General features: G+C 34.2%; 3 protein-coding genes across 3 annotated transcripts; 1 reads left to right on the top strand and 2 right to left on the bottom strand.

Moving 5' to 3' along the window:
• Window positions 1-94: 94 nt before the first annotated feature.
• LOC145607363 (B3 domain-containing protein REM7-like) lies at window positions 95-3,466 on the bottom strand. Its single transcript, XM_081663037.1, has 6 exons — window positions 3,437-3,466; window positions 2,253-2,619; window positions 1,940-2,055; window positions 896-1,142; window positions 626-738; window positions 95-340 (listed from the first exon to the last, which is right to left on the bottom strand). Exons 1-6 carry the CDS (start codon window positions 3,464-3,466, stop codon window positions 95-97), a joined length of 1,119 nt encoding a protein of 372 aa, XP_081519163.1.
• Window positions 3,467-5,427: 1,961 nt separating this feature from the next.
• LOC145607361 (protein neprosin-like) lies at window positions 5,428-15,261 on the top strand. The gene is made up of 6 exons (XM_081663036.1): window positions 5,428-5,574; window positions 7,150-7,248; window positions 7,330-7,514; window positions 7,784-7,907; window positions 14,603-14,740; window positions 14,899-15,261. The coding sequence occupies exons 1-6, from the start codon at window positions 5,428-5,430 to the stop codon at window positions 15,259-15,261; spliced, it is 1,056 nt and encodes a 351-aa protein (XP_081519162.1).
• A 4,765-nt stretch (window positions 15,262-20,026) lies between these two features.
• Window positions 20,027-24,633, bottom strand: LOC145609027 (SAGA-associated factor 11-like). The gene is made up of 4 exons (XM_081664600.1): window positions 24,531-24,633; window positions 24,158-24,231; window positions 20,649-20,960; window positions 20,027-20,499 (listed from the first exon to the last, which is right to left on the bottom strand). Exons 2-4 carry the CDS (start codon window positions 24,200-24,202, stop codon window positions 20,317-20,319), a joined length of 540 nt encoding a protein of 179 aa, XP_081520726.1. The 5' UTR covers window positions 24,203-24,231; window positions 24,531-24,633; the 3' UTR covers window positions 20,027-20,316.

Below are 24,633 nucleotides of genomic sequence, written 5' to 3'. Positions count from 1 at the left end.
TTTAAGAATCCAGTACAAAAGTGATCGACCTCATAAGAATTGCTCTATTTGACATTACATAATGTACACGAGGTAAAAATTAAAGTTTAATTAATTACGACTTTAGAAGATTATGGAATTTAATGAAAGGTTCTTTCCCGGATTGAATGAGTTCAAGAATGACAAAATCTCCAATTTTGAAGTCATTGGCTATATATAAACCTCGCAATTTTCCAATATAAGCATATTTTCCCTTGCTATATTCGAAAGGCAGCACCCATTTACGTCCTTTTTCATCTATTATCCCCACGTATTGCCTCTTGTCTAGCCCATTTTTTCTTGCAAAATCCAATGGAATGAACTGCACAATCACACCAAAATCATAATAGGTAACACAAAATGTATGAAGTACCTCATAAATAGTACTAACTCATACAAGAAAATTTTCGCCTTTAATATACATCCTCTGTCTAAAGAGTGTCACTCAGGTATAGTTGGATCCGAACTATACATGAGAACTTCGAGTGGGGGAAGTATGTTATTACTACCTGTCTAAGGTAACCTAACACAATAACATGTCACGTACGTACGTGTTTATACAATATACATACAACCAAATTAAAGTTGGCCAAGTACATGCACTTACCAGCTGAGCTGACTTGTAGCTATGATTCATCAAAACAAAAGTACAATAAGGATTCCCTTTCTGCTCTTGAACCTTCTTGTTCTCCGTTCTATTTGATAACCCTTCATCGACATCTGCATACAAATTGCTAATAAAATCGACCTATAACCAAAATATTTACTCCGTAACATACTATATGGCTATATGCTCCTTTTGTTTCTAAAAGTTCTTTCTATTTAAATAGTGACTATCTAACAAAAAAAGTTAAAAGCGTTGAAAATTCGTGCTTACGAGCAGTAGGATCAACAATAATAGAAACGTCGAAAACCAAGTAACCTTGATATTTTAACTCCAAGAAATCACCAATTTGCAAATCATGGTCTTTGCAAAATTTCTCCCAACCATCTTTGAATTGAACCTTATTTTTACTTAACTCGATATTCACATCCCAAATTTTCTTGCTCTTATCTCTTAATAAGATCATCTTATCCTCTCCAATTTCTGATCCAACACCAAGATTTATTGGCTTCGGGATTGACTGCATGCAAAGGAAAATAAATGTTACACAGTACAGAAAGTCTTAGCATCATTATTTCTTTTGCTAAGAAAAAAAAAAAAGATAGAAATTATTTAAAAATTCTACGGCAGTCATCTTTAAAAACTACTACTATTATACTAATTTTTTATTGGCTGATTTTAAATTAAATTTTTTATGTCAAATTGATTATAAATAATTTTTTTATTTTTGAAATTTATTTTTTATATTTTTATATATAGTTTACATTTACTGAACTGAACTGAGCTGAACTAAATTGAACCGACTTGAATTAAAATGAATTGAATAGAGCTGAATTGAATATTTTATGAGAGAAGAAAATTAGGAGTTGAACGGAACTAAACTGATTGGAGCTGAACGGAACTGAAAAGAAATTAAAATGAAGTGTACAGGCCCTAAGAAAAATTATAAAAATAATTAAAAAATTATTTCAAAATTAATACTTCGTAAATGTATTTTAAAAATTAGATAGATGATATATAAATAATTTTGACATTAAAAAATGAATCAAATTAGCCGATAAAGAATTACTCGTAGTATAATGGTAGTCGTTTGAGGATGACTATAGCTACCCTAGAATCATCATAAATTATTTATTCCTATATGAAATATTTGTCGCGATGATAGTGTAACATAACTTAGAATCATTTATGTCAGATAAAATAAAAATGAGATAAGATTTTAAAAATGACCCTAAAATTAAATCGAATAATCTTTAACGAACGGAGAGAGTAAGGAGTATGAAGTAATAATTCGTTAATCGTTATTAGACTTCTTACTAGTGCAACTGACTCGTAGCTGCAATTCTGTAGAACAAAAGTACTTGGTCTAGATCCCATATAACTTTGCTCTAAAACGTCCTTATTCTCCTCCCTTGATAACCCTTCGTGCACATCTGCATAGACATTGCTAATAATTTTAACTTAACATATAACCAAATAAATAAATAAATTACTTGTACTTTGTATTATCTTTTATATAAACTCATTAATTCGTTTCTAAAAGTTCTTCCAGTTTTGTCCGTGATTTATTTCACAATAAAACCCGAACACCCAAGAACTTTTATAATAGAGGAAGTACATAAACATATACCTTTGGCTTCATTAAGAGTGTCACCAGAAATGTTTCTCGCACCACAAGAGCTTAAAGCTTGCACTATTACATAGTTAAATTGATAAGATTCATCATCAGTTGTTGCAAATTCACGCTCACAAGCAGTAGAATCAAAGACGAAAACGTCGAAAACCCAGTAACCTTGATGCATAAAAACCAAAAAATCACCAATTTGCAAATCATGGTCATTGCAAAAGTTCTCCCATCCATCTTTGAATTGCACCTTATTATTAATTAGCTCAATTTTAACATCCCAAATTTTCTTACTTTTGTCTCTTAATAAGGCCATTTTCTCTCCAATTTCTGCTCCTAAACCAATATATTTGTAAAATGACTTCGGTATCGACTGCATGCAAAGGTAAAATAAAAATACTACTTAGCAAAGTATTAGCATATCACGTATGTATATTCTGTCTTTTTGATAAAGAACAACAAAACTCGTAAACACATGAGAAATAATTGTCACGTTGATAGTGAAATTTAGATTAGCACGGAGTATAGTTTAAGGCGGACTTACAAAATTAGAAAGGAAACCCGGAATGAGAGGCTGAAAAAAGTGTGGCTTCTTAGGGTGGAATAACCTCATTTAGCTTCTCCAGGCCAGAGAAATTAAATTTTCTTGTGTAATTTTGTTTGTAAGCTCAATGTGTATTACAAATATTCTTGTGTAATTTTATATGGATGGAAAAGGGTATACCCTTTCAGTATGGTATTTCCGTACCAAAAAGAAAGCTATATTTTCTCTGTTTTATTAAATGTAATACTTTCACCGAATTGAACACGTTTAATAATACACAATTTTCACTATTACTGTATATCTATAATAGTCTATTAAAATATATTACAAAATATTACGGAGTAATATTATGATAATTTACTTGTATCTAATCCTTCAACATATTGCATGATAACATTTGTCGACATTATTAAAAAATAAAGGGAGCAATATAATAATATTATAAAAAAAAAAAAAAAGGTTTGGTTGAACTTAAAACATTAACTCAATGTTTCATTCAGTACAATCTAAGCATATTTACATAGAAATTGTTGTAGATTAACTATGTAGTCTCGTTTAGTCATCTTACATACACCCATCAAGAAATTGACCATGAGGATCATGGAGTGGAGGCCTTAGGATTGGCCTGGGTTCGATCCTCACTCACCCCTCCTGTGATAGGAGGAATACTTTCCATATCTTATCGTGTAAAAAAAACCAAGAAATTGATTTAGTTGACATTAGTTTCTCTTAGTTTCTTTCCAATTATACGGTTTTCCTAAAAAGCTTGTACATTATCTACAAGAGGCTCGAGGTAGATAAATGGGTGGGCTAGGCATTGATTGTGGGTAGTTGGGTGTTAACTATTTGGGGAAGTATCAAGGAAATTGGACTTTGGACTCAAATACTTCTGAGTTCTGACAATCATTTTTGAACAGGTGAAAAATAATCACATAGATTTTGGTCGGGGGACTGGGTCAGGGGAGGTCAACCGAGGGGTAGAAGTTTTTCATTTTTTTTTATTTTTTATTTTTTATTTTTTTTTTGAGAAAGACCCTATTTAACACAACATTAAGGGACTGTTCTCATACGTTGAAATTCAGTTCAGTTCAGTTCAGTTCAGTTCAATTCAGTTCAGCTCCAAATTTCCTTCTCTTATAAAATATTCATTTCATTTCTGTTCAGTTCAGTTCAGCTGAGTTCAGTCAATGAGAACAGACCCTAAGAATGTTATCCTTAATATATTACTAACGGAATTTGATAAAATTATATTAAAGTTATATTTATCAAGTAGTACTAGGTCTAGGAATAAGGATTATACTCTATTTTATAATCATAGAATTGTGGAATCAATCACCATTAATTTAGGGTAGAGGTGATCAAGGTTAGCCCGGCCCAATTTTGGGCAGAATTTTCCGACCCGAATTTTTTTTGGGCGAGTTTGGGAATACACTTTTACGCATATTTAGTTGATTTTTAGGCCCGGCCCGAAATTGGCCCTAAAGCCCGCACGACCCGACTATTTTGGGCGGGTTTGGGCACAAAAATTTCGACCCGAAGCTTGGCCCGACCCGAGAAGTGGGCATTTTTTTGATTTGGCCCGGCCCGGCCTGCCCATTGATCACCTCTAATTTAGGGACAACTTCGAGGGTAGAGATTTCAGAGGAAGCCCTAGTTTATGTCCTTGATAACCAAAATTCGTTTATCAAATGGCAAAGTTGTAAGAAAATCAACAAATTTGCCCACTTATCATGACATATTTTTAAATAAATCAATTATTGTAGGATCCATTTTCTAATTATCATGACATATTTGTAAATCAATTAACTATTATGGGTCCATTTTTAATAAAAAATTATTGATTTATTTACAATTTTGTCATTTGACATTTTCTCGAGATTTCCTTACTCTTGCTTCCTCCCTACTCTCAAGAAGCCCAAGTCAAGCAGTAAAAGAGAGGGGATAATAGTTTTTATTATAGGATTATTGAATTTTCTTTTAAACACTTAGGCCCCGTTCACTTTACCTTATTTTTGCTAGAACTGAATTTATTTTTATTGAATGAATTTATTTTTACTAAACTGAAATTAATTTTACTGAACTGAACTTATTTTTATTAAACTGAAATTATTTTTACTAAATATTACTTTTGGATAGTGAAATGAACAGGGCCTTGCTAGTGTTTAGTTATTAATTTTTCTTATAAAAATTTAATAGTGTGTAACTATTGATGTTTTTCATAAACATTTAATAGTGATAATAATCAATGTTTCCTATTATAAACATTTAATTCCTATTATAAACATTTAATAACTTATTATACTCCTATAATTGAATTTTCTTATAAGCATTCAATTGTAGTTAATACTGTATATGTAATATTAAATGTTTTCCATATCTTTAAGGATTTTTTTGGATAGAACATCTTCTGTATTTAATGTTAAGTGACAAAAATTAAATACTTTTCCATAATTAATTTTTTCTTATGAGTATATATTTTATGACAGACAGGGCATGATGATGTCATACCATTAAGAACGGCATTTGGTCAAAGGAAAATTATAAGGTTTGTATTAGTAATAATAATTTTACTTTAATTTTAAATGGTTTTATAGTTTATTGATTAATTAATTTTATGAAAACTTAATTTGCAGAGCAATGGTTGTAAAATGTCTAGCATACTTGGTAGCTTTGATGTTACTTCTACTAAATTATGGAGCAAACGGTCATAGTGTGTCTAGAAAGGTGCTTGATTATGAAAAACAATTTAAACTCCTCCAGAAAACAAGTGTTATAACGTTTAAGGTAAGTTATTTATATATTTATTTCCCTTTCAAAAAAAAAAAAGGTAAGTTTGATTATAATTTGTGTTTATATTTTTATGATTTCTTAACTTTTTACAATTTTCAAGTGTAAATTTAATGCTTATATGTAGCCCTAAGGGCTATGTATATCATTTTCCTATTTATATTTGTACTCCGTAGAATGTATTGGGGAGTATTAAAATCTTCTCGATCAGGTTGGTAATTTTCAAAATAATTTATACTCCGTATTCATTACAAATCAGCTTAACCATTGGTTCTTGCATAAATTTATTATTTGGTGATTTTCTCAACAAATATCTTTGAAGTTTTCACTACTGCAAACAGGTTGGTAAAAGGTAGGATCTGGATCAAATCCAGATTCGTTTAATGAACACAGATCCGAATGAAAGTAATATTTTTGCTTTTAAAAATTTATTGATTTGTATAATTTTGTGAGAAAATGACCAAAATTTATTTATAAGCTTTTAAAATTATGATTACATGCATGTTTAAACCATTATCTTTCCGAAATAACAAAAAATAAAGTTTTAAAATCGTACAAAAAGAGAGGTAATACGAGAAACACTTCAAAGTATATAATATTTTTTATTAGAAAAGTCATATAAAATAAAATATAATTCTTAAACAATCTTATTTTATAATAGGAATATTGCTCATATCGCCCAAAATAATCTCAACTATGTCCCGATCATTTTGAATGGTCTCAACCAGTCATCGTCATCCAACTGGTAAGTATAAGTTACCAGACACATGTCAGTGTATGATTGGTTTACTAAATAATTTTTTTTCTAAAAAAAAAACCATTATTAATTTTTTTTTAAAAAAAACCTAAACCTTTCCTAAAAAAAAAAAAAACCCTAAACCTAGCCTGGCAAGCAGCAACCCCTGCCACGCCCACCCTCCCTAGTTCTAGCCACCCCATGCATCCCTTCCTTTTCCCTATTTTGGCCACGCACCCCTTCCCTTTCCCTCCTTGATATCCGACCGCCCCTTCCCTTCCCTTCATCGAATCCGGCCACATATCGTGGGTAAGGAAGGAAATATAGGTGAGTCATGGGGCTAGTGGGTTAGACGAGCTAGCCGATGTTGGGGGTTAGTCGTTACTGGGCAGGTTGGTTCGCCGGGCTGGTTAAGGGTCGCTGGCGCCGGCGAGGTAAAGCTTAGCTGGTGGAGATCGCTGGGCTAGGGGGGAGGGTGGTTGAAAGCTGCCGGGGGGTCGTAGCGGTTTTTTTTTTCTCAATTATTGTTTTTATTTTTTTTTTTAATTTTGATCAATCACATGGTGACACGTGAGCAAATAATCCCAAGTCACAAATTTTAATTTATATGTTTAGCCGATTTCAAGTCACTAAGGACCATTTTAAAATAATGGGGTATAAAATTGGGATTATTAAGAAATAATCAAAGTTGAGATTTTTGACGGAGTAATGTTCGGATTATTTTGGGCTATTTTTCCTTTATAATATACTTTATTTGATTTTATTATTTTGGGCAATAAGAATATACAATTTTCAAGTTAAAGGTAACAAACTAAATATTTTGATTTGATTTGCAGAATGAGTATGGAGACATATATGACTGTGTAGACTTTTATAAACAACCTGCTTTCGATCATCCACTATTGGCAAACCACACGTTCCATCCCGAGGTTCAAGTGAATACATTCATGTTGTCAATAAAAATATCGAAGTACTATTTCCTTACATTTGTCTTATTTATGTTTACATTAATTTAGATGAAACCATCTAGTTTCGCCTTTGAAGTAGTGTCATCAACAATTCCCCAAGAAAGAGTGATACTCACCAATATGAAGTCAAGAGGTAAAGGTTGCCCAATCGGAACAGTTCCTATCAAAAGAGTAAACAGTTTACAGAAGATTATACTTCAAGAACCAAAAGCAACAGTGATGAAAATCATCATGTAAGTGTTTTTAATCTAGTTTTAAATTTTGCAAACGGAATGTCGGCTTTAAGAAAGATTAATATTGTTGTGTATATACATCTCGGTGTACGATATTACTTTTTCTTAATCGGATATGATGATTATTGTTTATTTAGTCATCGAATGAAAAGCAAAAATTAACCTCGAGTTAATTAGGTGCATCATGAACTCAAGTGTGTAAATAATTTCCCGACCTTAATGAATGCAAGCTTGATACATCTTTTTTTTTTAACATCTCCTAATCCAAGTACAAAGATTTATCATGGAGCGAAAGGTACATTCAGTTATCATGACCCTAAAGTTACTGATTCTCAATATACTTTGGGTGGAGTGACACTTATGAATGGAAATGATGCCATAGCTGGATGGATGGTAAGTCATGAAACTTCAAAAACTTTGACAATTAACTCTTGTTAATTCATTAGAGATTATATGTTCACGTGGAATCTTATTGGATTCATTACATCGTATATAATATCAAGTTTTTATGATTTTTACGCGTATGAAAATAGAGATACACACGTTTTAAACGACTGGAAGATCGTAAAAAGTCAAACGAGAACTATATTTAGGGAGAGTGATTTCCATGAAAATTGTTGAAAGAAATTAAAAGTACACAATTACACTATTTGGTGGTTTTAAGACACTTCTTGGGGTTAGCTAGGTAGCTACGATTTTGGTGGTTATGAGGAGAGAGAAAATAATTATTGGAGGAAAAGGGGAAAACATGCAGAAAGGGAGAGGTTGAGCATATGACCTCACGTGAGGGTCAACCCCAGAAAAACAGGGTCAATACCTTGAAACTGGCCTAAGGTGTTATTTCGCAAAAAAAATGTGGTTTTAGGTGTGTTCTTACCATAAAAAAATTATAAATGTGGTTTTTCACAAAAAAAAAGGTGTTTTAAAAGGTGGTTTTTGTCAAATTTTCCTTTAAATAAATATAATTTTATGAAATTATAATTTTCTCCATAAATCAATTGAAATTTGAAGCCATCACTTATTATTTCACTAACTTTTATTGTATTTGTTTAGCTAATAACAAATAGCATGATAAAATAAATCGCGTCGAAAAACATGGTTTACTGGCACATCACAACTAAAGCTGTCAAAAACTGACCCGACCCGAGAACTCGACCGAATCGGCAATAATCTGAACCCAACCTGTACCCGGACAATGGTCATTTTACCCCCGTTCACAACTTGTAGTGATTTCGTAAACTCAAACCTACCTCAGACGTTTATGTCAACATATAATGATCATATATGGTTTCAAACGACATTATATGACACCGAGATATATCCCTTAGGGACTCAACACTTTTCGCCACCGGCCCCAAAACCTCAAAATTTCCTCAAAAGGCGTTGATTATAGCCTTCGATTTTGTAATTTTTTGAACTTTTTCGCCCGGAAATAAAAATTCCCGAGATGTTTACCATGGTCCGTAATATCCTCCGGGAGTCCAATTGGGTCGGTGGAACCATCCAATATGTCCTGAAATGGTCATTTTACCCGTTCACAACTTGTAGTGGTTTTGTAAATTCAAGCCTAGCTACCACGTACGTTAATGATAGCATATAATGATCATATATGGTTTCAAACGACATTATATGACCCCGAGATGTATCCCTTAGGGTCTCAAAGCTTTCCCCTACAGGGCCCAAAACCCTAAATTTTCCTCAAAAAGCTTGGATTGTAGCCTTCAATTTTGTAATTTTTGACCTTTTTTCACCCGGAAATAAAAATTGGCGAGATGTTTACCATGCTTCCTAATACCCTCTTGGTGTCCAATTGGGTCAATGGAACCATCCAATATGCCCTTAATCGGTCATTTTACCCGTTCACAACTTGCACTGATTTCGTAAACTCAAGTATGCCATGGACGTTTATGACAACATATAATGATCATATTATGTGGTTTCAAACGACAATATATGACCCCGAGATTAATCCCCTAGGGTTTCAACACTTTTTGCCTCCAGGCCCCGAAACCTCAAAATTTCCTCAAAAAGTGTGGATTATAGCTATTGTTGTCAAAAACTTACCCGACCCGAGAACCCGACCTTAACGGACAACGATCTTAACCCAGCCTGTACTCGAATAATGGGGTGAAACTAGTGACTTGTAACCTGAGTTGAACCTAACCTGATCTTAACCGAAAACCCATTTGATCCAATACTTTATGACTTAAACCCGAACCTGCCCCGACCTGATAGTAACCGTCAACCGATTTAATCCAACCCGAACCTGAACTAGTACCCGACTCAATTAAAACATGAACCAGAGTCATGGGAGGTTTAATTAAATTTTATATACCTTTTATTCAATTTATATACTGGTATAATTCTGTAAACTTTCAATCCGATTTAATAAAATCTTTTTTTCAGCTTATATAACTTTTGTTCTCTATTACTCGTATATAGGTTTAATAAAATCTTGATGATGCTTGATCAAATTATGGAAGGCGTAATTATATAGTTCAACTTGGCCACATCGATATTTATTAGAATTGAACTTGAACTAGAACCCGATTCAACACTAACCCGAACCCGAATATACCATCTTGTTATCCCGTCCAAATCCGACTCAACACAACCCGAACTTGAAATTGGACCCAATCTGATTTTAACTCGAATTGAACTCGACCTATATCCGAAAAGGTGAACGAGCCTTTATAACTTGAACTGAAACTGACTCGACCTGAACCTGAACCTGATCTGAAGCTAGATTGACTCGACATAACCTGATCCTAATTTAACCCGAGACCTAATTTGACCCGACCCAAACCCGACTTGAATACCCGAATTAACAGCTCTAATCACAACAGTATTAAGTGATAGAAAAGCAACAAAATTATTCTGTTACTGAATTGAATGAGAAACATTAGCATATCATCTTATACTCTTGTTATTTAGATGAAATACTACAAGAGGGGGGGTGAATTGTAGTATGGAGCTTGCTAGTCACTTTTTGCGGAATTAAAAGAAACTTAACGCAATAGAGAAATAGTGCAAGAGAGATTTTACGAGGAAAACTTCCTAGGCCAAATAGGAAGTGAAAAACCTCGACCCCAAGGGATTTTGACTCAAAACATTCCACTAAAATAGGCCAACGACTCTGTTACAACCTATGAGGAACTAGAGCCTCTACCGAGTTCCTCAACGAACTCATATCCCTAACAACTATTCCCTCTAATAGTTGCTGCTCGAAATCTTCCCTCAAAGACCTCTCTTCTCACTCAAGACTTCACTCAAAGCCTTACTCTTTCTCTTTCTCTCAAGCTTCACTCAAAGCTTTCTCTACATACAACGAACTCACTCAAGTTCTCACCCCAATACAAGAGTTCACTCAACCCTTATAAATTCCCCATTACAAGAGTTCACTCAAACCCTTAAACAACTCTCAAATACATATAAAAGATATAACGTATAAAACTAATATGTTGGACACTTTGAGATGTGTAAGGAACTTGGAACCTGGAGGAACTGACTCAAAAACGTGGAGAGAAAATATAATTCTTTTCTGCTGCTCTTCCACTTGAGACATACGTTATTTTGGAATGACTCACCGAAGTCAGACCGTTTGGAATGAATGAAAACTTCTCTTTTTATAGTGCTTCAAAGACAAACCCATTCACCCCATGATCTTCAACCATAATAGTAGTGCTTCCTAAATTCTAGGCATTATCTCCATTAACTCCATGAACATAAGAAGTAATGGAAGACATGGATTGGAGTTAAAAGCATGTTCTCCATGATCTCCTTATTTTTCTCCAGTAAAAAGCTGTTTCAAATTAAACGTGAAAAGTAATTTTTATTTTTCCAAAAACTTAATAAATAAAAATAGAAAATATAAAACACTTAAATCCTAACCGAATCAGTTTTTTATCAATTAAAAACTGATTCGGATTTTATTCATTAAAAATTTATAAAAAACTATTTTATCCTAAAACAACTAACCCATTTAATTTGAAATATTAAACCAATTAGAGATTAGATAGGAAGCAACCTATAGTAAATCCCTAAAATATAGGAGAAGATAAGGAGAATAAAATATATTTTTGACTAACAAGGAAATCAGATTTTATTTTAAAAACTTATCTTTTATAAAATAAAATCTATTTAAAATAAATAATACTTAGTCAAAACTAACTACCTAAAGAGTAGGCAAAGATAATGCAATGACTATTAACGTTGAAAACTGACTTTTAGAGCTGTGCAAACTCGTGTTTCTCCTATACACGAATTTTAGACTAACCCGTGAGGAACTGGTTGGTCAGCAACACCCAGTTCCTTCCAGAGTGTCAGTTCCTTCGAGATTAAAGTTCCAATTTAGTTCCATAGGCATGTTCCAAACAATTTATCTTGTCCAACATACTTACATGATTCCTAGAAAAATATACTCCTATTTTTCTGTCTTCATGTTTCTTCCGATGCTTCTGTTCCTGTCAAGGAACTTCTCTTTTCTTGTTCCCCCTCAGGAATTGCTGCTTATTCCTTGCAAAGAACATCTTCTCATTCTTCTTAAGAACTGCATGTAAAGTCTAACAATACGTTTGTACGTTTAGACTTCTTCTCTTTTTGTTCCCCTGAGGAACTCAAGCACGATCCATACATTGTATGTAGAGAACCATCTTCTATAATGATCTAACCTGTACTCAATCATCTTAATGCTTCATGACTTGTTCATGCACATTTCAATACACATATAATTAGTTAGATAATCATCATTTGTTCACAATCATCAAAACCTTACAACAACTCTTATATATATCATCATAAAATCTACTACTTTTGTGAGTCACCGCAAGCATGTCAAGCGATCCCATTTTCTCTCTCCACTTGGTCCAACCCACCTAGCAACAGTCGTATTATGGTGGTAAGAAGGTCTTATTTAAAAATTTATGAAGTTTGAATTAATATAATGAAGCTAAGGTTTAAGGTTTAATTTTAAAAATTTGTAAGTAAATACCTGATATAATTTGTAAAGTATTATAAAAGTACAGAGAGGGGATGAACGAATAGAGGAAAGGGAGAGAATATCGACAGAATGTAGAATATCATAAAACTATATTATAATTAATCATCGAATGAAGTACCAAATGGCAAATGATAATGAACAAACACTATTTTACAACATAAAGTATATTTATATTATTTCGGCCCAACCAACCCTACAAGGTTTTGATACATATAATGATATTAATTTACACGAAAATAGAATTACAAATATTGATATTAAGTAGGTAATCATGATTTGAGGATAAGGCAAAACAAAAATTAGATGCGAAAAGAAAGAATTAAAATTTGTTCACTACGCTAGTTCGCTAGCTAATTCCTTTGTACTTGTATTTTATCTTGTACCAAGTTTTTTTTAGTTTGCTAAATAATTGTGTTAAATTTGTTACCTTCAGCTTGATAATACTTAATTCCATATGAATATAGATTAATCCACTCGTAAACAAGGACAATCGTACCCGATTTTTCCAGTATTTCAATGTAAGTAACAATAGCTGTTTTTTTCTATCTTAATTAATATTACTTATAATTTGTACTTTTTTTTTTTTTTTTTTTTTTTTTTTTTTTTGAAACCACTTATAATTTGTACTTAATATATTACTTATTGTTAAAAGGCCAACTCCAGTGAAAAAATATACGTAGTATATACTAATGGTAGAAAACTAAAATCCTCATACACAATACTTAATAATTAATAAGAAATTTTGACTTTTACTACCTTCAAATAACCACTTAATTGAATTTACCACCTCAAAAAAAAAAAAAAGATTTACTTTACCACCACCAAAATTTCCAAAAATTCGATTTTACCACCAACTAACGGATTCCGTCCATGAATCCGTTAGAAGGGCCCACATTTTTTACGGTTCTTCTTTATCTTCACCGATCTTCCATGTCAACCAACCAACAACGAAAGCAACTACCTCGGTTGGTCGGAATTTCGAGTGGGTTTCGCGTCTGGGTGGTGGTGGTTTCGGGTCGCGGTGGTTTCGCATGTGGGTGACGTGATTTCTTGTCTGGGGTTAGGTTGGTTTTGGGGTTAGGTTGGCTGGGGTGGATTGCGATGGTTTTGCATCTGGGTGGTGGTGGTTTCGAGTCGCGGTGGTTTCGCGTTTGGGTGGCGGTGGTTTCTGGTCTGGGTTTGGATGGTGGTGGGGTTGGTCATAGCTGTTAGGTGGTGGCTAGGGTTTTGAGGTCGGAAATTGCTGGAAAGGGGGTCGAAATCGGTGCGGCTGTGGTGTGCGGTGTGATGTGGTGGTAGCGGTTAGGTGTTGGGGTTGGTCGTAGCTGTTAGGTGGTGGCCAGGGTTTTGAGGTCGGAAATTGGTGGAAAGGGGGTCGAAATCGGTGCGGTGGCTGTGGGTCCCGACGGTGGCTGGTAGCGGTTAGGTGGTGGGGGCTGGTCTTAACAATTAGGTGGTGGGGCTGGTCGTAGCCGGTCCGGCGGTGGGGGGTCCCGACTGTGGCAACAACCACCGATTGATTTTTTTTGTTTTTTTAAAAACTTACCCAATAATATGGCGACGCGTGTGCAAGGTAGGCCCCACTAACGGAGTTATGGACGGAATCCGTTAGTTGCAGGTGATTGGTGGTAAAACTGATGTTTTATTTTTTTATGAGGTGGTAAAGTAAATATTTTTTTTGGGAGGTGATAAATTCAATAAAGTCGTTATTTGAAGGTGGTAAAAATCAAAATTTCCTAATTAATATTCCCCTTCAAAACAAGGTTGATGAGATTTAAAACGGCAACCTTCTTGGAATTTTCACTCATAATACCATGTTAGAACGAAGACAAAAGCTTTTGGTTGAAATTTAAAATTCAAGATTGGTTCGTTTTTATTAAGTACACAATAAGAGAACCTTATTATAAACTTAAATAAGGAGTATGGAGCAACATGTTTTACACTAATTAAGCTAGTGTCTAGTATGTATGCCTCAGTAACATGCATGTAAAAAATTTCTTCAAGTGTCATTGACGATTGAATAAATTACATTTGTACCCAATATACCATTTCGAAGTATAATTTAATTATTTTATTATTACTTTTATAGGCTGGTTCATCTCATTGTTTCAATATGTTATGTTCTGGATTTGTTAATGTTAATAAAGAATCACTTGTTGACGACGTGCTTGAACCAATGTCAATACTTGGAAGAACAATATATGGTATGGACGTCAAAATATTTAAGGTAAATACTAAAGTTTAATTTTTTAGTTATATGTATTAAGAATTTAGTATATATTTTTTTTCTTCATAGTTGTTGATTTATAAATGCTCCCCCATTCTTTTTTGTGTTAAATTAGTTATGTGATTGCTGGTATATATGTTTAATGTGTAATTACATAGGATCTGAAAGATGGAAATTGGTGGCTAGTAGTAGGGTCTAAAAACACCATACAAGGGTTTTGGCCGGGAAAGATATTCAATGGATTGGCAAATTCAGCGACTTTTGTTTCATTTGGTGGCGAAGCATATGGCCCTGTCGATCAACCTTTACCGCCTATGGGAACTGGTTACATAGGTGTCTCAACTCTATTATATGTTGCTATTGTGACTGAAATTACAGTGTTGGATGAAAATTTAAAGGAAGATAATAACCCTGTAGAAACTGAGACGTATTATGATGATCCGCATTATAAAGTCACTGATTATGGATGGTCTAATAAATATGGACGCCTAATGTTCTATGGTGGTACTACTCCAATATAATATGATGAACGTGTGCTACTACTTCTATTGATAAACATTAATAAATTTTTCTTCAACTTTTCAAGAAATTTCATATCAATTTTCCTAATTCTACTGGCCGGTGTTTAATTTGAAAAGAATTTTGGACCTGGACAATAAACCAAAATGTTACGGTTAGGAAATGATTTAATTTGAAATTTATAATTTATTGTTCTCTAGTTTTATATCTTGAAAATAATAAGAAAATACAAGTTTATCTCTTAATGATAAAATTGTAAACAAATTAACAACAAACTTTTTGGACCCACAATAGTTGGTTTTATTTATAAATATGTGATGATGACTAGAAAATGGATCCACAATAGTTGATTTATTTACAAATATGTAGGGATGTTAGTGGGGCGGGTCAAGTAGGAGACGCGCCCCATCCCCGCCTCAGTGGGGCGGGGATGGGTCTCGGTTAGGCGGGTGGTGGGGCGGAGATGGGGATAAAAACCATACCCGCCACGGGTGATGGGGCGGGGTGGATTTTATGTTGTATCCACCCCGCCCCACCCGCCCCACTTCGTACCCGCCCCATCCCCACCTCATACCCACATCTATATATCTTTTAAAGCAAAATTACGTACTTTAATACTATTTATAAAATAATTACGTGAAATACAATAATATTAATTATAATACTTTGTACGACACTTATATTATAACATAAAAATGTGTGTAGAATGTTTTATTTTATAATTCGTATTAATTATGTAGGATTGTATATTTGAGATACGGAGATTAGGTGGATCTTGGGTGGGGATTAGGCGGGTCTTTATTGGGGATTAGGTGGGGATGGATATCCAAGTGTGGGGGTGGGGTGGGGATGGTTTTGGAGTTGTACCCGATGGGGCGGGGATGGGGATGGGGATGAAAATATTAGGTGGGGATAGGGATGGCAAGGCCAACATCCGCCCCGCCCCATTGACAACCCTACAAATATGTCATGATGACTAGGCAAAATTATTGATTTATTTACATTTTTGTCATTTGATAAACGAATTATGTTTATCAACGAGATAAAATGGGCCATCCTGGCCTCATAATAAAATAACCCCCCCCCCCCACACACACACACACAAAAAATCCCCCGCAAGACCCTAAGCTAGAAATAATAAACCCCTCCCCCTCCCAAAATAAAATCGTCGGACGCCCCTCCACCCCCCCTCAAAACCCTAGCCAAGGGTTATTTACTTCTAGGTTTTTCCGGGAGTGGGGGGATGTTTTTTGGAGGGAGGGGAGTGGCGAGGAGGGGTGAGGGAGGTGCGGTGACTCGGCGAGGGGCGATAAGTGGTGGGGGTGGGGTGGTGAGTGGTGGCCGGAGAAGGTGAAAAGTGAAGGAAATAGGAGGTTGTGTGGTGGCGTGATGGTGGGACTAGGGGCTTGTTTTCCTATGTTTTTCTAAATTAACATGTAAGGGTTTTTTTTTTCTTTTAATTCCTTTCTCTTTCTTTCCCTTTTTCATTTCATTTCGTATACCTTTTTTTTTTTTTTTGAAACCTCATTTCGTATACCTATATGCTTCTTGATTTTTACCGGGGTAAACGAAATGTCAAGGCATGACTTTCTTTATTTTACCCTTTTCCCCAATATTAACCTCATATAGTCCCATTTATTTTACCCTTTACCCGTGAAAAAAAATTACCTATATATTTCGTTTACCTCGTGAAAAAAAAGTACCTATATATGTTGTAGAATCATCAAGAAAAATCAAGAGTTCGAAAACAAATGTCAAGGCATGACTTTCCCCAATGTCAACCTCATTTAGCTACCGAGTATTAATTTTCATGATCACATTACATGCCACCACTAAATTTGAAGGGGACTATATGAAAAAGCCCAATCACTTACAAAAAATTACTGTCTTTCATAAGATTATATATATTTGACGCAATAATGTAATCAAACAAACTTGATGTATTACAATTTAACTAGTACTCGTACAACAGGAATTATAATCCAAAAAGAAAAAAATCTAATATACTATAATGTACAATAATTTCCCTCAGAATAATCATATTTACAATTTGGGCATCGACAGTCACGTTTCGAAAACCATACGTTGATGCAATGGCAGTGGAAGTTGTGCCTGCACGTTGGAAGAATCCGAAGCAATTCTCCGTCTTCAAATGGATAAATACATATGGCACAATCTTCGTTAATAAATTCTGTTTGCCTATCTACAAAGTATATGTCTAATGAAAATCTTCTATATATTTTTCCAGGTAATTTACGCTGGACATAACGTCGAGCTAAATAATAATAACAGAAAATATAAGCTATTACTATTATTACAACAATAAAAATTGCTACAGAAATGCCTATAACATTATTTCTCATGTGCTCGACGATCTTGTTCGCGCCTTCTAATTTTCCATAGACTACCGGCAAGGATGCAAGGTGCCTAGATTATGCACGAACATGAATTAAGTATCGATGAACTAATTAAATTTCAATGCTACTAGATAGTGTGACACCCCCTTATAAGCCAACTAGATTTAAACATTTATTCATCGAAAGATATAATAAAAACTTATTGTAACTTTATTATAAAAAAAAATACAATTCACTGCATATAACGTACTTCAATTTGTACAATTCATGTATCTAATACAAGATGTCAAGATATATACGTAGTATGTCAAATAAAATTAATTTAACCTCTATTTTTTTTTAACCTCTATTTCATCAACTTAATAACAATAATTAAGCTATATTATTACTTTTTCCTAGAAAAGAGCCATATTTTTTCCTCAATATAAAGTCATAAACTTAGGTCCGTTGATAAGGGAGTGCAAGAACAGCACGTCTTGTGTGCTGCTGGCCACAGCGTGTGGCCATTTAAAGTAACCCCTATAACATTGATTAAGTAACCCCTGTAACACTGACCGAGTAACCCTATAACACTGCCCGAGTAACTCTATAATAATGATAATGTAACCCCTTTAACACTGACCAAGTAACCCCCATTTCACTAGTGAAGTAACCCCCTATAGTGGCTGGCCACACCGTGTGGCCAGCCACATATAAGACTCTGTGGTGCAAGAAAGGCTACATTAAAAAATATATAAATAAATAAATAAATAAAATTAAAAGCTATGTCTTTTGCCTCAATAATTTATTCATATTTCTAACCCAAGATATATGTATACTTATGAATTTATGACCTCTCGTTATCTCGTATACTTGAAAAATGGTTCATGGTTCATTATTTTCCTAATACTATGTCAAATAAAATGATTATGATGAATTTATGACCTGTATTATATCAAATAAAAAAATTTAACTTAAGCTGAATAAATATAAGTCCAATAAGGATTATGCCTCTACAAACTGAACTAATAAATTTTCAATAAACCAATTTTAATTTATATTTCGTAACATCCGAATTGTTTAACTAGAAAATATATAAACTGCACAACAATTCTATATACAGAGTTATTTATTAATATTGTATATTATTAATATTGATAATCCAAAAGCAGTAGATAAATAAATGATCATAGAGCTTTTTTTTTTTTTTTTTTTTTGAAGAAAGATCCTAGAGTATTTAATTAGTTATTTATGAGTTATATGAGTGAAAGCAATATTAGGATCAAGCCATTGCATTAAACTTATTTTACCATATTTTCTCAAAAAGAAAAAAAAGATTAAAAGAACTTAGGGCATGTTCTCATTGACAGAACTCAGCTGAACTGAACTGAACTGAACTGAACTCAGCTGAACTGAACCGAACTGAACTCAGCTGAACTGAACTGAACTAAACTGAACTGAAATGAATATTTTATAAGAGAAGGAAATTAGGAGCTGAACTGAACTGAACTGAACTGAACTGAATTGAGCTGAAATGAACTCAACTCAGCTGAACTGAATTGAATTGAATTTCAACGTAAGAGAACAGGCCCTTAATTTACCATGTTATCAGTAGTCTCAAGAATGTTAGCAGTCGAAGAAAGCGGCCTTGATGCCCGTAAGTTTGAGTTAAATTCATGGCAGTTAATGTAACAAGATATTGCCTTAATTGTGAAATGAAGATCAAATATAAAATTTATGAATTCTTTTGCAATTCAATGGAAAAAATTGAAGTATATGAGTTCTGCATGTATGCAATGTTATTTATACTTGCACAGATCATACTACTAGTAAGCAAGTTCCCAACGTAACAAACTCAATTATCAGTGTTAACTAAGCATATTATCTAATTAATCTCTATAACTTGCCAAATTAGTGATTATTCTAGCAAGCATTGTCTACATATAAACCATTGATTAATAATATTTGCCAATAAGATACATAAACCACATTGTAATTCATGAAATGGATTTCTACAATATCATACACTAAGAATTAAATTAAATTGATGCACTAATTCATACTAAACTTGGAAATTTCAGATGTTGTTCAAGATTGTCTAGCTAAATCGGCTTGTGAGTATGACTCACTTCCTTGGCAGATTAGCATGTAAATTGTTAATTTTCCAAAAAAAAAGACAATATTTCAGCAATTTCAAGTAGATTTTCAACAACAAACATCATATAAATTAAATGACCTTAACATACGAATCAAAAAATAATAATAAGCTTCAACTAATTATAAGGAGAAGATAACCTGTAATAAGATGAGGAAGTTATGTCATTGAAAACCATTGACCTTATGTGATCCAGATTAAAATGACCTAAACTACACGATTTTTCAATCGAATCTAGCTCGAACCAAACACAATCCATATGACCTATTTGTATCTCAATTTCGTCCAATGGCATAACACCCCATTGATGTGAAAGAAACTTATATAGTTATATCTGCAGCTGTTCATCTTACATCCAACTAAGGAGTTGGTCCAGTTTACTCATGCTGTCATGCATTTACATCAGTACTAGAATTCGAGCAGCAGGACAGAAAAAATATACCTGCGACTACTTGCATGTAAACTACATACCCTGAGCTGCAGTCTATGGCAGCCAACGTAGTTATACTAGCCTTGCATATATAGTCTTGGTCTGCCACATCAATTTTGTTTTTTTAATTCAGTTCTCAAGGATCTTCAGCTGTGCCGTTGAGGAATTCGTCACCTGCACCACCAGGCGATCCATTTGATAACCGATTTGTGGCTGGGGAATTTGAATAAGGGGAATACACGGGAACTGGGCTGCTTCGAGAGTATCGATTCTGTGCCGCAGTACTACTTCTGGTAACTTTAAGACGGGCCTTTCTACCCTGTATGTATTAACAAAGATAGGTTTAATAGATTCAGACAAATGATCAGCTAAAAGAAAACAAATTGTTGAAGAGCAAAACTGTTTCTTACAATATAAATTTCCACATCTTTACTAAGAATTACAAAATATATTATAGTTTCAAATTACCTTTCCCATGCATTTCTCCAAATGGGGTGCAAATCTTCCAGCCGTAACAGATCTCCCACAGTTCATGCAATCAAATACGTCGTTTGCCACAGTTGGGTGAGTTTGTCCAAATATGTCCACTACGTGCTTTCCATTTACTTCACCACTATTACTTGAATCAGCAACCTTTGCCCTGGCTTGTACTGACAACTTCAATTCTTCTTCCTCTTCTTCTAAATTCCGATCAAGTCCAAGCCTTGCAATTCGGTGACACTCTGATGCAACATCAACAATGATCGAATCCAAGAGGTCACCAAATAATTGTGATGGAATCTGCAAGCACAAACCTCATACATTCAGCAATTAAAACACGGTATGCATGTAACAAACAAGATTTACATAAATAACACAGGTTCAGCTATCATGAATGGTCAGCATATGAGTCTGGTCAACTTAAAAAAAAGTTAATATTCAAATACATCTCGTATTCAAAATCTTTGATCCACTGCAGAGACAATGTCGTATGTTCATATTCAATACATGTTAAATCTGGCTCCAAAGTCGACCTCTAGACATCACTGAAACCTTGAACAAGTAAATAAAGATCCTAGATTCCTAGATCACTGAAGCATCAGTGAATGAATACTTTCTTTGTTTGTTAGCTTGCGTCAGATATTATCAAACATCAATTAAAATAAAAATTAAAATTTATTGTGTATAGTATAAAGAAACACCCTCTGCATTTTAACTAAATTTTGGAAGAGAAAATAACAACCCAAAAGCAGTGTGTAACAGATCTGTGCGCAGATCATAGAATCAGATACATAAAAACCTTGACAGGTATGTCACAGAAGGCTGCAAATCGACTCAAAATACAATGCTAGATAGATTTAGACACTTCCTGGGTCTGATTTCATAAATTGATGTAAATCAACCCAAAATGCAATGCTACCCAAAGCTGTCAAAACACATTTTGCTAATGTTGCTACAGTAAAACCTCAAACCCCCTCCCCACCCCTACCCCTCAACCCAAAACAAGGAAGCGAACACTCAATTATCTTGGTAGTAATTTTTTTACAGTATCAGCAGCAGAAGTCTTTCTGTTGCCCCATCTTATTCACTCATCAATCTTTCCTATAAATTGCAGCAACAACTTTTCATCTTGAACCAGACCACTATCTCTTGCTTGATTAGCCAGGTTCCTACAAACCTACAGATATATATAACATGATAGATATGCTCTCATCAATCAACATCATCCCTGATACAATAAGCGCCACTTTGATTATGGAGATGATCAGATATCATCCACCAATCCACCATTCAGCACTATCCATATTTCAAAGCAAAGTCCATAATTCATGGGCTCATCAATTTTAAGCAAGGAAATACCATCCAAGTACTTTAATTCAAAGACCTTTAACCTCAATCAAGTGCCTCTTTCACAACAACACAACAGCAATTAACCATCAAGGTTGAATTCAGCATAAAACCTGTGCAGCTTCTACAGAAATATTTCCTCCTTCATAAACTAAATGTTTCAAAAAAAAAAAACTATATGTTTGATAGGTGCAAGAACTTGAGTCATTTATGGATAAACTATTCATGTAATTTATTTCCTACAACAGCCCAAGGGTCACTTTGTATATAATCAATACATATAGTGAAGCTTTGTGAGGGTTGATCAATATGAGGATATCTTTGATCCTAGTAAAGTAGTAAGCCCAAAATATAACATTTTAAGTTCTATGTTTAGGACGAGTTGATGAGGCTTTCAAAGAATTTTGGTCTCTGCCCCATTATTTGACGTTAGGAAACAGAACAAAGAGGTTCAATCACATTGATTTGGCAGAAAAGGTCAAAAAAAATTAGAGTATTGCAGATTTGCAGTGCTCTTACCTTTCACCAGCTATAAAAGTATAGATAATCTCTCTGGTTCTTTTGTCTGTTTTCAGTTTTTCACCGATGTTCTGTCTAAGTTCTACCGATTTTTTATTGCATTGTTGGTGGAACAGGGATAGCTGATGAAACTTAGTGAACATAAATAGCATTGTTATCAGCCTATTTCTGCAATAATATTCCCTAATGTTTGTGTCAGAGACTCGTTATAAACGGATAGGAGTCTTCGATCAAGCTTTGATCCTCAAGCAAGCTTAGAGAATTATAATAAATCCAAATAGTGGTTTGTCCAATGTTCCTGGAAAAATAAATAAGGCATAGGATGAGACCTAGCAAGGGCCTAGCCCCTTGGCACAAGAATGGAATTCAGAGATGTTTCATCAATAGTTTGCTACTTACAGCTGGACATGAAACTTCCACTCAAAACACATTGTCTACCTTGGGTGCAGTGAGATATCACTTGAAGGTATGTTATAGAAGATAGCAGCATCTCAATAAAAGCTAGCAGAGAAAAAGACTGTTAACACATTTGAGGTGAGCAACCTACATCTATTCTTTTTATCCCTCTACCTTTACCAATGATCAAGAATAAGGTTGCTTTCCCTTACAGTAGTATCCATTAAAAAGTAGGAATTTGAGGCTGATTAGAATTCTGGTAGCAATCAAGCTCAGGGGGATAAATATTATCTATACAAACGGGACAGGGGGGTGGAAGAGAGAGAGAGAGAGAGAGAGAGAGAGGGGGGGGGGGGGGGGTTGTTCAATCTATAGTAGAATGGAAAAATAGAGGGAAAGTTGATAGAAGTAGTAACTGAAATTCATAGAAAATAAATCATCAAACGGGGTTTACAATCCCAATTTTTCAAGCAGCTGGACACTCCCAATTCTAAGCAACCACTCAAAATATTCTGCTTATTTTTCACACTGATCTCTACCCTATATAAATATGTTTTTACTTAATTTCCTCCCTCTTTGTCTAAACTCCTCAACTTATTCCCCAAGCTGCCTCGTAACTGAAATACACTACGATGCAAATAGTGTCCCTCCCCTCCCAAGGTTAGTCTATTACACCTATCTAAGTGGTTAAGTTATTACGGAGTAGTAAAAGTTAAGAAAAGGTTCAGTTCCAAAATATGAAGTAATGTGCTTTGTTTGAGCTTTGTAAAAATAAAGGGAAATGCAGAGTTGAGATACATCAGATAAACTCTTTAGAACTGCAAAGTGTCGGCCCAACGTTGGACATTAGACAACTCCCGTTTCTGTGTTTGAGCAATAGTGAGAATAGATTGGGAACCAATAACGGATTTACTTACAAAGTTACAATCCATCGATAACACCTCCCTCTTCCTTTTCATTAACAGCATTCTAGTCCTCTAGTAATCCCTAAACCATTAAAAACCATGCCAATTTTACTTTATATCAATTTGTATTCCCCTTTCCATCCAAAGGCTATTACCAATAATTTACCGATCCACCAACAATTCGTTTTAGCCTCGAAAACAAGTGACTGATTTGTCTATTTTGTTGGTGATCAGATCACAATTGGAACTTATAACTAAAATCAAATTAAAAGCCAAAAACCACAAGAAAATTGTAACGAACTCGGCATAAGACAGAAATCGGCTAAGTACCTGAGAATTTGATGAAGATGAACTATCTTCATTAGGCACTGACATTGCTACAACCAATTGCAGTTAACAGTCACCTGATTTCAATTTCAACAGAATAACAACATCATAAATTCAAATCCTTTGATTATATAACCAACAAGTTTTAAAATTACACACTACAACAGGATAATTCAACAGAAATTACAAAATTGCAAAACCCTATAATTATGAAGATAGGGAGAAATCGACAAATGAATTGAATTGAAATGAAATTTTATGAAGATGATTGAATTTAAATATGTGATGATCAGAGATAAAATTGGTATAAATTAATCAAAGAGAAATTAAAACTTGATGATTAAACAAAGTAGGAGAGAGAAAAACGTCGACTTACTGACGAAGAAGACAAGACGGCAAGCCGATTGCGCGGAGGAGCAGGCGTGCGGTCTAGAGTCCCTCAGCCTCTGTGGCAGCTTCGCAATACTGCAACTTTTTGC

The sequence above is a fragment of the Chenopodium album genome, chromosome 23 (assembly GCF_948465745.1).
Source record: "Chenopodium album chromosome 23, dcCheAlbu1.1, whole genome shotgun sequence".
Taxonomy (NCBI): Eukaryota; Viridiplantae; Streptophyta; class Magnoliopsida; order Caryophyllales; family Amaranthaceae; genus Chenopodium; species Chenopodium album.
This window is presented reverse-complemented; position numbering and strand designations above follow the sequence as displayed.